This window comes from Erpetoichthys calabaricus, chromosome 1 (genome assembly GCF_900747795.2).
Source record: "Erpetoichthys calabaricus chromosome 1, fErpCal1.3, whole genome shotgun sequence".
Classification (NCBI taxonomy): Eukaryota; Metazoa; Chordata; class Cladistia; order Polypteriformes; family Polypteridae; genus Erpetoichthys; species Erpetoichthys calabaricus.
In genome coordinates, this window is record NC_041394.2 from 51,626,492 (window position 1) to 51,640,284 (window position 13,793).

The following is a 13,793-nucleotide window of genomic DNA, read 5'->3' on the forward strand; positions in this document are numbered from 1 at the left end:
AACATCACTTCAGGACAGGCCCACCAAATCCCAGACTCAGGCACCGCCGCGAGTGGCAGCCTTTTAGCAGCTCCGTGTATGACTTTATCTTTCTACCTTTTTCTCTATTTTTCTCTATTTCACTGATCACTCCTACCACTTTCTTTTATGTGGACTCGTTCCCTGGACACTTTTTATTACTTTTTACTACTTGGACATGGATTTTTACACACCGAAATTCGTCTATTCAGGTAGTCAACTTCAAGTGCTGAGAACAAAGGCCTGTGCCGGTGTGGTTCCCTATTTACCCGGCAAGGTAAGAAGGTTGTATCATGGCAGCAGAGCTGGCGCTAAACTAAAAGCCAAACGGCTAGCGAGAAAGTGGCGTTGCAAGCCTTCGGTGCCTTCTGTGATCATGGGAAATGTGAACTCACTACCAAATAAGATTAACAAACTGGCTGCGATGGTGAAAAATGTCAGGACCTACAGAGAATGCAGTTTGTTGTGTTTTTGTGAAACGTAGCTAACAACTAACATCCCAGATGCGAAAGTGGAGCTACCTGGGTTTAGCGCAGTTAGAGCGGACAAAGACGCAAATACCTGCGGGAAGCAGAAGGAGGAGGACTCGCTCTCTATGTGAATACAAGGTGGTGCAACTCTGGACATGTAAACGTCAAAAATCTCCACTTGCTGCAGGGACATCGAACCATTGGCCATAAGTCTGCGTCCCTATTACTTGCCCACAGACTTTGGACACGTCATTGTTGTTATTGTTTACATCCTTCCTCGGGCGGACGTGGAGATAGTTGGTGACATCATCCATTCTGCTGTTGCTAAACTGCAAACAAAGCACCCAGAGGTGCTTGTGCTAATCGCTGGAGACTTTAACCATGTGACGCTGGACAAAACATTACCTGCCTTCTCCCAGTATGTGGATTGTAACACCCGGGGGAATAGGACTATTGACCTGCTGTATGCAAACGTTAAAGACGCATACAGCATCACCCCGCTGCCTGCGCTTGGGAAAGCAGATCATAACCTGGTTCTGCTTCAGCCTCACTACAAACCAAGAGTGAGGGAGCTACCTACAACCACACGCTCATTCAGGAAGTGGTCCCCTGAGGCAGAGCAGGCTCTGAGAGACTGCTTTGGAACTATGGACTGGGATATCCTGCAGGGATCATACGAGGGTTGTCTGGGTTCCGCGCGGAATCACTCGAAATAAGTAGCCAAAGATTTTTTTTTCTATTTTTCTCATGTACTTCGATCCTTTTTAAACTTTTTCCAAGTATTCACCGCCAACATCAATGCACTTTTGGGCTCTTCTGACCCACGCCGCAAAACACTCGCGAAAGGCTGTCTTTGGGAGGTTGTCCAGCTGTTCTTTGACAGCTGCAATCAGTTCCTCTCGAGTTTCGAAGTTGTGGCCTCACAGGGGTTCTGTTACCTTCGGGAAGAGCCAAAAGTCACATGGTACAAGATCAGGCGAGTAGGGTGGCGGGTTCAAAACGTTGACACCACTGTCTTCAATGAAATGCATCGTCGCATTAGCCGTGTGGGCTGGCGCATTGTCATGATGCAAAAAGTGCCTTCGCAAGTTCTTGGACCGGCCTCTAGCCATCGCAGAAAAAACGTCAGGCAGGCACTGAGTGGTGTACCACTCAGAGGTCACAGTTTTCCTCTCCATCAGCGGAATTGACGCGACAATGCCATCGATGTTGATAAAGATGGCAAACATGGTGCGTTCCACCGAGCGGATTAAACCATCAGAAAAGTCGTAAAAAATCATCACTCGAATGTCACGCACGCACGGAGTCGGGAGCTTCGCCGCTAGCGCCGGCTGTGCACTCTCAGTTCGTTTGCTTCTCGTGTTCATTCTGAAGAAAGAGAGGGAGCAAAACATCTGAACAAAAACATGCAACCACTTGAATAATCCCTCTACACAGCAGAACAGGTTTCGACAGGCTGACACTCGACAAACGATAAAATTCTGCGCGGAACCCAGACAACCCTCATATAGTGAGAACATTGAGGAGGTTGTTGACTGCACTACTGACTACATCAACTTCTATATGGACATTGTAGTTCCAGTAACAACAGTACGCTGGTATGGTAACAACTATCCACGAATTACAAGTGACATCAAGGGCCTTTTGAACGAAAAGAAAAGGGCTTTTAAAGGCAGTGATCAGCATGAGCTCAAGCGCATACAGAAGGAACTTAGAGTCCAGCTCAGGGCGGCGAAGGAGCAGTACAGGAGAAAGCTGGAGCAGTAGTTGCAGAATAACAGCATGAAGGAAGTGTGGGATGAGATGAAGATCATCACTGGCTGCAGTTCGAAGCGGGGTGCCACCATCGAGAGAGACGTGGAGAGAGCAAACCAGATGAACAACTTCTTTAACAGGTTTGACCACCCTAACCGACTCTCGCCTCGGAGTACTGCACCCTTCACCCATCCTTCTGCTGATACCAGCATAGGAGAGAGTTTCCCCCCACCCACAATTACAGCAGCCCAGGAAAGCAGAGAGCTGAGGAGACTTCATGCCAGCAAAGCAGTGGGTCCAGATGGAGTATCGCCATGACTGTTGAGGACCTGTGCTTTGGAGCTGGGGAGTCCTGTACAGCACATCTTCAACCTGAGCCTGGAACAGGAGAGAGTCCCTAGGCTTGGGAAAACATCTTGCATCACCCCAGTCCCAAAGGTATCACATCCTAGTGAGCCTGTCACTCTGACATCACGTGATGAAGACCATGGAGCTGCTGCTTCACCACCTGAGGCCACAGGTCCGCCACACCCTCGACCATCTGCAGTTCGCATACCAAGAGAAGGTGGGAGCAGAGGATGCCATCATCTATATGTTACACCGATCCCTCTCCCACTTGGACAGAGGCAGTGGTGCTGTAAGAATTATGTTTCTGGACTTCTCTAGCGCCTTCAACACCATCCAACCTCTGCTCCTTAGGGACGAGCTGACAGAGATGGGAGTAGATTCATACCTGGTGGCATGGATCGTGGACTATCTTACAAACAGACCTCAGTATGTGCGTCTCAGGAACTGCAGGTCTGACATTGTGGTCAGCAACACAGGAGCGCTGCAGGGGATTGTACTTTCTCCGGTCCTGTTCAGACTATATACATCGGACTTCCAATACAAACACATGCAAAAGTTCGCTGATGACACTGTTATCGTGGGCTATATCAGGAGTGGGCAGGAGGAGGAGTAGTATAGGAACCTAATCAAGGACTTTGTTAAATGGTGCGACTCAAACCACCTACAACTGAACACCAGCAAAACCAAGGAGCTGGTGGTGGATTTTAGGAAGACAAGGCCCCTGATGGACCCCGTGATCATCAGAGGTGACTGTGTGCAGAGGGTTCAGACCTATAAATACCTGGGATTGCAGCTGGATGATAAATTGGATGGACTGCCAATACTGATGCTCTGTGCAAGAGAGGACAGAGCCGACTATACTTCCTTAGAAGACTGGCGTCTTTCAACATCTGCAATAAGATGCTGAAGATGTTCTATCAGACGGTTGTGGCGAGCACCCTCTTCTACGCAATGGTGTGCTGGGGAGGCAGCATAAAGAAGAGGGACACCTCACGCCTGGACAAACTGGTGAGGAAGGCAGGCTCTATTGTAGGCACTGAGCTGGACAGTTTGACATCCGTGGCAGAGCGATGGGTGCTGAGCAGGCTCCTGTCAATCATGGAGAATCCATTGCATTCACTGAACAGTATCATCTCCAGACAGAGGAGCAGCTTCAGCGACAGACTGCTGTCACTGTCCTGCTCCACTGACAGACTGTGGAGAACGTTCCTCCTCCACAGTATGCGGATCAATTCCACTCGGTTGGGCGATTAACATCATACAAAGTTATTGTCTGTTATACCTGCATTTTTATCACTCTTTAATTGTTTTTTTTATGAATATGCTGCAGCTGGAGTATGTGAATTTCCCCTTGGGATTAATAAAGTGTCTGTATGTCTGTCTATCTGTCTCTAAAAGGGCAGGCTCAGTTATGGGGTGTACTCTGGACCCCCTGAAGTAGTAGCAAAGGGCAGAATTAAAATAAAACTGACTGCCATTAGGAACAATTAGCCAATGAATTATTGAGAAGAACTTTGTCAAGAAACGCTGCTGGGGCTCATTTATACCAACTGCAATACATCTGCATAATGCTTCAATGTGACTGTGGCAGCCAAGTCAGAACTTTTCTTTTTTTTAATTTTCTTGCTTTATAGTCATACTGGTGTGTGTTCAGACTAAAGAGTGTGTGTGTGCATATTTATTTATTTACTTAATATAACTATTTATGTACTTGTTTAAAGAGTTTCTGTAAAAAGCAAAATTTATTTTCAAATAAAGTTATGTCTGTCTGTCTTTCTGTCTAAAAATTTCTATTGAAGCTATAATGCGGTGGGCTGGCACCCTCCTCGGGGTTTGTTTCCTGCCTTGTTCCCTGCGTTGGCTGGGATTTGCTCCTGCAGACCCCTGTGACCCTGTAGTTAGGATATAGCAGGTTGGATGATGGATGGATATTGAAGCTATAAATTTTTTTTTTTGGTCAGTATTTTTGGAACACAGGTATGAATACTACACTTTTGCAACTGATTAACAAGTATTTGTGGTGTAGGCATGGTTGACTAGCCTCATACTGTAAATTATATGGTAACAAGTTCAAACCCAACCATTTGCTTACTATGTGTCTGTAAGCAAGATATTTGCCCTGCCAGAGCTACAATTTTTGAAATGTGAGAACACTTGCATTATGCAATAAATTTACTAATTAATATTTTAAACAGTGTCTTTTTTTCCCCACAATGGACACTGTTAGAATATTTTCAAAGCAATGTAAAGCAGAGTGCAAAATGGTGTAGTGGCTCTGAGGCTGGTAAGTGGGAGGATGTTAGTTCAAATTCCATTACTGCCAGAAGGGATCTTACTCTATTGTGTCCTTGAGCAAGGCCCTTAACCTGATAATTGCTCACCAGCACTGTAGTACTGTGCTTTGAACTCCAAAGGTCATGTGAAAGACAATTTTCCATTGAGGATTAATAAAGTATATCAAATCAAAGGCAAAAAAAATGAACGGGATACTATGCATAATACAATATATAGAGTAGAATTAATAGGACATTGACATGCTAAAAAATCCCATATATTCCCATTTTGTGGTGCTGGGAAATGTTCTCATGAGGAGTCTTCACGCATGTAGCATAATGTAACTTTTCAGTAACAACAACCAAGTTACGGTTTACTTTGTATTAGTATTTCCTGTCTTTGACTTTATTTCTTTCAAGAAAGTACTACAGAATACTTAGAACACGTGTCTGCTGGATAAAAACTACAAAAATGCAGTTCATTTGCTATGGAGTTCTCCATAGACCAATTTGTACTGAACGACTTCTGTTTTTAAGGCGTATGGGGACATTTTTTTATTGAAGTGAGTAGTTGCTTTATTGCTCGTATAGCAGTGGCTTCCTGCTTTGATACTGTAACATCTCACAATGTCTGGGTAGTGCTTGTAAAATGAGATTGTGAACAAATGAAGTTTCTGCAAAAAGTGTTAACCTCCATGATAGTTTGAGAACTGAGTATGTAAAGACATCAGAGCAGAACCACTCCCTGTGTAAAGCAAGAGGACCTATTAGTGGTAGTGGAGGTAGTTTAAAATTACAGTTAGGATACATCTGGCCCCCTCTTTTTGAAGAATTAGCAGGCATTTGGCTCACTGGGAGCAGACCCGTGGTAGACCTAGCTTATGGCAGATGTATTGTATATATCTCGACTGGTGGAGATGCATCAAGTAATTATTCAGAAGTAGATGATAGACTTTGGTTGTGGTGTATCAGTCTCGGCATGTTTTCACTGTAACCCTCGCCAGGTGAAGTGGAGTGAACCTGAAATGAGAGCTTCTTGCTAATTATTGAGCTTCCTTCGAGACCTACCATGTTGATGCATTTAACTTAAGACAGATGCATTTTACTATCAAAACATACATTATCAGTTCTCTCAGTACATCTGCTGAAATCGTTTAAAACAGGCACAACAAAGTACCAGTTTATGGACAATACACTGCAAACTGCAAGATTTAAAGCCTAACATGTTCATGTACTGCAGGTATATTGTATCTTCTTCTATTTTTAGGTTTGACTTTTTCAGCTACAGTATATCTGTACATATGAAAAGCTTCTTTGAATTTTCAGTTTCAGTTGCAAATTTCTGTAATGTTATACTACTGCTGGGAGGTATACTGGTTCATACCGAAAACCGTTTTTTATTTTTGTTATGATATGGATTTTTCTTATACCGCAATACCGGTTTAAATAGCCTAAACAACGTTCAGAACGTGGCGCAGTGGGAAAATGTTTGGTTGGGGGGGAAGAGTGAACCTTTTTCACTGCTACACCACTAAACACTCATGCAACGGAGAACATGTGTTAGTGGAGTTATTGAGTGGTGAAAGTGGACAGAGAACATTCCGAAACTGAAGCTGTAGCAGACAATAAAGTTGAACATGATGACACAGAAGAACTTTTGCCAAAAAAAGAAGCCGTGTCTGTTGTCTGGAGATTTTGGTTTTAAAAGGTCGGATGTGGGCCAAACAACTATTTACTGCAAATGCTGTGGAGCTAAAGTTGTCGCCTTAGGCGGCAACACAAACAATTTGCTGCATCACCTTAGCCGCAAACATGCTTTGGAGTACCATGAATGTACGGAACTAAGATTAGCACCCTCCACGTCCTCAGGTAAAACTGAAAAAGTTAGAGGACACTCGAGTCAGACGTTACTTGTAGACACATTTGCTAGAGGTACTGCCTACGACAAAAAAAGCAAGCGGCAGGCCACGATAACCAACACCATTACAATCCATATAGCTAACGTGTCAGTGGACAGAGATTGATAACATGAACAGAAAGTGTAGTTGGTTTACAAAAAATATTGACTCTTTATTCCTTTTCTAAGACATGTTTAGTGCAATACAACTTTTGACAAGCATCTCTGGATATTTTACTAAGTCTAAATGCCTCTTTGGATGGTTAAAAATATGTTGTCAAAATTATAGTTTAAGTTGTTTGCAAAATTTGTTCAATAAAAAGGTTCTATATTTTGACTACGACTGTCATGCAGTGTGATTCCTTATCTTCATTAGTGCCACCCCCTTGAAAACTATCACTTTATGGGGCCATGCAAACCTGTATTAATACTTGTGTACACATTAAAGTTTTTTTTGTACAATGTACAATTCTCATGACAATGGAATAGGTTATTCTTATCCAGTCTACTGCAATAATTGCAGTGGAAAATATGGTTAACATCCGCTCATGCATGGGGAAAAAAATACAGTTGAATACCGTGAAACTGGTATAATTTTGAAAAATACCGTGATATAGAATTTTGGTCATACCGCCCAGCCCTATGTTATACTATTATAAATCTGATGGTAGTAGCATTTTTTGTGTATGTGTTTTGTGAGTATTAGTTTTATAATAAATAATGCAGTGCATTACCCTCTGTTAAAAAAGTTGTGTTGAATACAGATCAAAGTCACTAAACTGAGACTTGAAATGAGTTTCAGGTAGACATATAAGCAAAATTGTCCAGAAGTAAAGAATTTTATTTTGTATGGCAAAAGAACTAGTTATGTCCACCTTGGATTCCAAAATTTTAGATAACATTAGATCACCTTGCTGTGGTGGGGAGGCTTGTGCACCTTAGTGATGCTCAGAGGTAGGTCGTCTAGTGTTTTGTGCTCCTGGTAGGGCCTCCCCTGGCAAACAGGCTTGGACTGACACCAAATGGGTCACTGTGACCCATAGGAAAGTAGGGTTACTGGGACCCACTTCTGGAGCTAGGCCAGGAGGTGGGGATTACCGGCGAGTGGCTGGTGTCTGGCAACCAACATAACCCAGTGGAGCTCGGCCTGAAGTGGTGATGTGTATCCGTTTTATTTAGACCTGCCATCACAACTCTAGGGCCATTTTATTTTTTCACAAATTCCGTTATTTTCCATTTTATTTTTCCTTGATTCTGATTTTATTTATTTATTTATTTTTTTTTTTTTATACCGATTAAATATGATTTCATGTACACTTAGGACTGCCTACATAAAAGAATTACCATGCAGCCAAATGTTTATTCACCTATCACTACTGTATATTGAGAACTATGTGGTGTCGGCTCTCTGTGGTTTCATCAACTACATCATAAATTTTATTGCCATGAATCTTTCAAAAAACGGCTTCCATATGTTGTTCAAAGACATAGGGCTAATGAGTTTGACGAAGACTGCTCTCATTTTCTGGCAGCACGCCTCATGGTTTGCAATGCTTAATAAAAAAAAAAGGACGCATTTTTGTCATTTTTTTTTTTGAGCAGTCTGTCTGACTCGCATGTCCGCAAAGTCCGCCACAAACTGTTGTTTTGCATTTGACGATTTTTGCTATTTTCTGTATTGTTACCTGAAGGGGAACACTTTTTGACCTTAATTTCTCCTTGTTCTTGAGATGGGTTTTAGATTTGACGTGATCATTGCAAGTATCTTTTCATGACCAGTCTATGCTATGCTGGCAAAACTTGCAGAAACTTTGTTGTCCAGATTCATAAAAGTTGCTGGAATATTGTTGTGCATTCAGTTTTACAGTTAAGCTCATCCTAATAAGTTTTTTCAATGTAGTTAGGATATCTGATACTGTTCACATCAACATTTCTGTCTCCTGCAGCTAGCTAAGCCCTGTGCTTTTAACTGATAGAGGCATGACTAGATTATGGCTAGATTAGATGGGGCATTAGAAATCTGTCGTTTTATAACTGAGTTGCATTCATGATGCCTTTGGTATTTTTTTTAACATGTGTAGGGCTTTGTACATGTTCTATCTAACTCGGCAATATCTTGCTGGTGTCCTGTTTGTAAAGTTACGTAAATGCAAAAATAGCATGTTTGAAAGTGTGACTATCTTCACATCCTAATTGACCCACTGTGTGAAAATATGTCATATAATAATACTTAGCCTATTAGGTGGGAAAATAGCATTGAATACTAATACTAAAGTAGTCTTAGTGTTTCAATTTAATTGCCGCCTTTGAAAGAATTACTGTAATTTTCTTTCAAACTACAATATATGTCTAGTAAATTTCATTGGAGAAGAGAGAACCACCACACCACTTTTTGAAGACCAAAAAATGCTTTTTCAGTTTCATCTGTTTTAGCATAATGGTTTTTGTGGTGCTTATCCGATTTTTAAAATAAGTCTTTCTATTTTCTACCACTAAAATAATGAAGCCTTTTTTCCCTCTTTCAACAGTTTTGGTGACTGGCAAACTGTAGTGTTTGTGTTCTTTAAAAAATATCAGAAAAGGTAATGATGTTATAGGTGAAAAGACTACTGCTGTTTTATATTCAGTATGTCTGCTTTGTGGCTGAAAACAGTAAAGCATGATTAACATTTTAAAGACATTAGCTTTCTTTTGGGCAAAGTTGTTGCTGGTCAGGCTGGATTTACACATCATGTAGGGGCAGGTTGTTAAAGAGGCAAACGCTGCAGGCACAAAGTACAAGTTGCTTACAGTTTGTTAACCTTCACTTTAAGGATGCATTTGAAGTTGTAAACACTGCAGCAGCTTTCTTAACATTCTCCTCACCTAATATGTTGTGTTTGCCCAGGATTCCTGTCGTTCTTTCTTCCCAAATATAAAACTGCATTGGCCCTCTTAGTTGTCAACCCACTGAGGTTTTGTCACATTTTTTTTTCATCTTGCCTTGAAGCTATTTAAAGTCACAAGCCTCATGTGTTCTTCTTAAAAATGTGGTTCTCTTGTTGTTTGTTGCTGTCAGGCAGATGTCTTTCTGTATATCTAGATTTTTTTTTGTTTGAAGGCAAATGCTGTCATTCAATTATAAAAGAATGGTTTTCGTCACTTCTACGATCAGCTGTTTTTATAATTGTTAGTTTGTATCTGTATTGATAAAATGGATATATATTTCTCTACTGAAGTAACGGTTGTGTTTAAGTAAGCACTAGCGATTTACTTACTTTTAATATGAGTATTCAAACCCTAATTTTTGTATAGTCTGAGAACCGTAGGCCAGGCATACTAGACCTTGTAAGTCTTTATAGTGCACAAAATTTATTTTATGATGTTTGTGTTGCATGCATATTGTAATTTTTGAAAATTGTACTTTAAATTAAGCATGTAGTATTCTGTGTAGCCGTAATAGAATACATAATACAGAAAAAGTGTATGCATAGTTGTGTTGAAAATTTGAAATGTTTACACTACTTTTTTTTTTTTTTTTTTTTTTATTCTGCATTTCATAATCTTGTGAACTATACTGTAATGCTTATAAATGTTTCTCACAGATGCTCTGTATTGTTAAAGTCTTGTAAACAACTTTCAAAAGACATGACTGGAAAAAGAAACTTTTTTTTGTGTTTGTGTGTTTATCTCAGCATTGTTGGCCTGTTGCCACTGTATGGTTACAATGTCCTCTTTTCATATTGCAACTTCTTAGTTCCTCTTAAAGTTTTACAGTATGAAGCAGATAAGCAAATAATCTTCCTTTTTTGTTTTTATGTAAATGGGTGACGTAGTAGGAATGTTCTTAATTCTGTTCATTTGATCAATATTTATTTTATGTCATATGACTTATAAAACACACTTACAAAATATGCTTTATCTGCTGTGTTGAAGTAATTATCAGATAAATGTCCTTATTTTTGCATGTTTTTAAGTCAGATGTGGATCACATTGATGGATGCTCTCAAAGCACTAATTAACCTTTTATGTGTTATGTGGTGACCTGAGGCATTTTGCAGCAAAAATGGACACAGCTGTGGGTTTTTTTCTTTTCTAGGTTGCCTTTTGTAAATGCCTCAACCGCTTTTGCAGGAGAGAACTATGCACATGTTGTGCTTTTCTTTCTTGTACTTGCACAAGTGACAGACTAGATATAAGATGTTGTTCCTCCCACTCCATTTACCCTGACAAACATAAAAGCTAATACACCGGTTCTTTTCAAAATCAGAGAGCCAGCTGCATTACAGAATGCGGCACTCCACATGTGCAAAGCCCAAAAGCCGCCTTCTACCTAAGACTTTCATTGTAGTGCTCAGTTAATGCACCCTGTAAATAGTACAGATGGCATTAGAGTTTTTTGGACGAAGTAGTCATTTACACACTTTAGTGAGGGGATGAATGTTGTGGCTGCTGTAGAGTGAAGAAATGGGTCAGTTATTGCAATATTACTGTATTGTGGTAAGAGAGTAAAAAGAAAATGTACAGTCTTAATATACCCGGGTCTGAACTTGAGAATTATTTAGGTGTCTCAAAATGACCTAGTTCAGATAATCTCAGTGTAGGCACACTTTTACTCTTAGTTTCTTTTTTTTTTTTTTGGTCTGCCATTTAAAAGATTACTCCTTTGGAATAGTTGAACTAATCACATTCATGCTTACTTATTAACCTATTAACTAGAGCCAGTTACAGAGCCATTCAAAACATGCAAATCATTCTACCCAGTTTTCATAAAAATAACTGCTGAATTTATTATGGGCTTTTTAACAACCATCACTGAGCTTTCTGTAACACTGTTCTTTGTAACTAATGTACTATCTGTAGAGATTGAACATAGTGGGATTAATTGAGGTTGATTTTTCACTTTACAGTAGGTAAGTGGTATTTCTCATAAATTCAAATGAGTTTTGTCATGTTTGCCTTATTATATACTCTTTTTGCCTTATGTGACTGCAGCAGAAGTTCTCCACAATGTTGTTTCCTCTAGGCACTTTGTGTATACTTTGACTGGCACTGTCTCCTAGAGTATTCATGATTGATTCTAATTGAAGGCATTGGTTATTTAAAAATATATAATGGTTGAATAGTACTAAATAACCTAAATGTTTATTTAATAATATCTGAATGCAATTTTTGAGTGCCGCTAGGTAAATGTGAGAAACCTTTGGAGAAACCTCTAAACTAAGATTTTTTTTTTGTCTTTAGGGCACTATTTACATATGAGGGAAACACCAATGATATTAGATTGGCTGGAAAGGGAGGTAAGCTTTGTTTTGCTATAATCCTCTTCTGTTTTATATTCACATACTCTGCTTATCAAATGTCAGAATTGTATTTGGAAAGGTACTTTGATATGTTTTTTTTTTTTCCTACTATTATTACATGTTTTGTGGTAGCACTAATAGATCAGTATAAATAAATAACTGCAACCATGAAATGTAATATTTATATTTCAGAAATACAAGAAAATATTTAACTGAAAAGTGCTATTAAAAAATTATACTCACAAATACGGTAAGTTGAGAATTTTCAGATCCAAAATAGAACCAAAAAATTGTGATTGGCTTATCTGTGGCCCAGAGCTCAATTTTTGTTTTAACATTATTTACTTACCTTGTATGAAAAGGGCCTGAAATCTCTATACAGAAGGTAATGACGAGAACTAGTGTACACACAGAATTATATCTGAAGTGCAACTAATTTCCTAGTTACTTACATAATAGAAGAGTTGTCATTCATTATGTACTCAGCTGCACGAGACATGCTCAGGATGAGAATTAACACTACTAAATATGTACTAATAATGGTATTTTTTGAAATGAGCAGTATGTGCTTTTCAGAGTAATGGAGTTAGTGCAACAGTGGCAGTTTTGCCAAGTTTGTGCCACAAATAAAGCTTTTGATTTAGAAAGTCTAGTCTCTGAGACACACAGGATACCATCTATCCATATTACCAAACGAGAATGGTAAACCGGATATGGACGCAGGGACATGCCCGTGGATGCAAAAAACATAATGCGCAGGCGCCACACAAAGCCCCCCTCCAACCAACGGAAATCGCACGAGATATGGTGCGCCCACTAACAGAAATGAGGCAATGCGCCCATAGCACACACAAAAAAAAGAAGTTGGACGCAGGCTCCACACAAAGCCCATACAGACGCAAGCTCCACACAAAGCCCATAGCACACAAAAAAGAGGATTCAGACCCACGCCCCACAGTGAAACGGGACAGACTACGGAGTCCACACACTAACATAAATAGTAAATGAGACACAAAGCACCCCTCCACTAACAGAAATAAGAAATGAGGCAACGCGCCCATAGCACACAACACAGAGGAGTCACACACATGTGCCACACAAAGCCTATAGCACACAAAAAAGAGGAGTCAGACACACGCCCGAAAGTGAAACGGGACAGACTACGGACTCCACACCGGGTCACCCATCGAGACCGAGATTACGGCTCAAAAACGAAACAGCGACCGCAACCAAACACTCGACATCATACAGAAAACCCACAAATACGGACAAAACAACATATTTGAATGACATTATCCCCGCCTAACAATGAAACGGGACATACTACGGAGTTCACAAATCAAGCCCGAGATTGTACAGACAAAGAGTGGTCACCCCCCCCGCACCACAGTTAAACGTGACAGACTACGGAGTCCACAAAGGGTCACACATCAAGCCCGAGATATTACGAAAAGCGAATTGTGTTACGGAAAACGGCAGATACTACGATAGGAGCATTCACCTACAACGCGCATCTGAAATCAACGTACACACTACACAGCAGAATCCACGCACTTCTAAAAAACCGGACGCGGACACCCGCCGTCATACATAAACAACAAGAAAACGGACCAAAATACATATTAGAATCACATTACAGTGATACGATATTAACAGGACACCCACAGATAACACAGACGCAACACCTGATGGGTGGTAATAAGAAGAAACGAATGCTCCGTATTAAACATACGTCATCTAAACACGTACA

General features: G+C 40.3%; 1 protein-coding gene across 4 annotated transcripts in view; it reads left to right on the forward strand.

The window, feature by feature from the left end:
• Positions 1 to 13,793, forward strand: part of dbnlb (drebrin-like b) — an 89,584-nt gene that overhangs the window by 13,980 nt on the left and 61,811 nt on the right. For all 4 annotated transcript variants that reach the window (XM_028799348.2, XM_028799333.2, XM_028799339.2 and 1 more), the window contains exon 2: positions 11,985 to 12,040. In XM_028799348.2, coding sequence (XP_028655181.1) covers positions 11,985 to 12,040 — 56 coding nt within the window. The remainder of the gene's footprint in view (positions 1 to 11,984; positions 12,041 to 13,793) is intronic.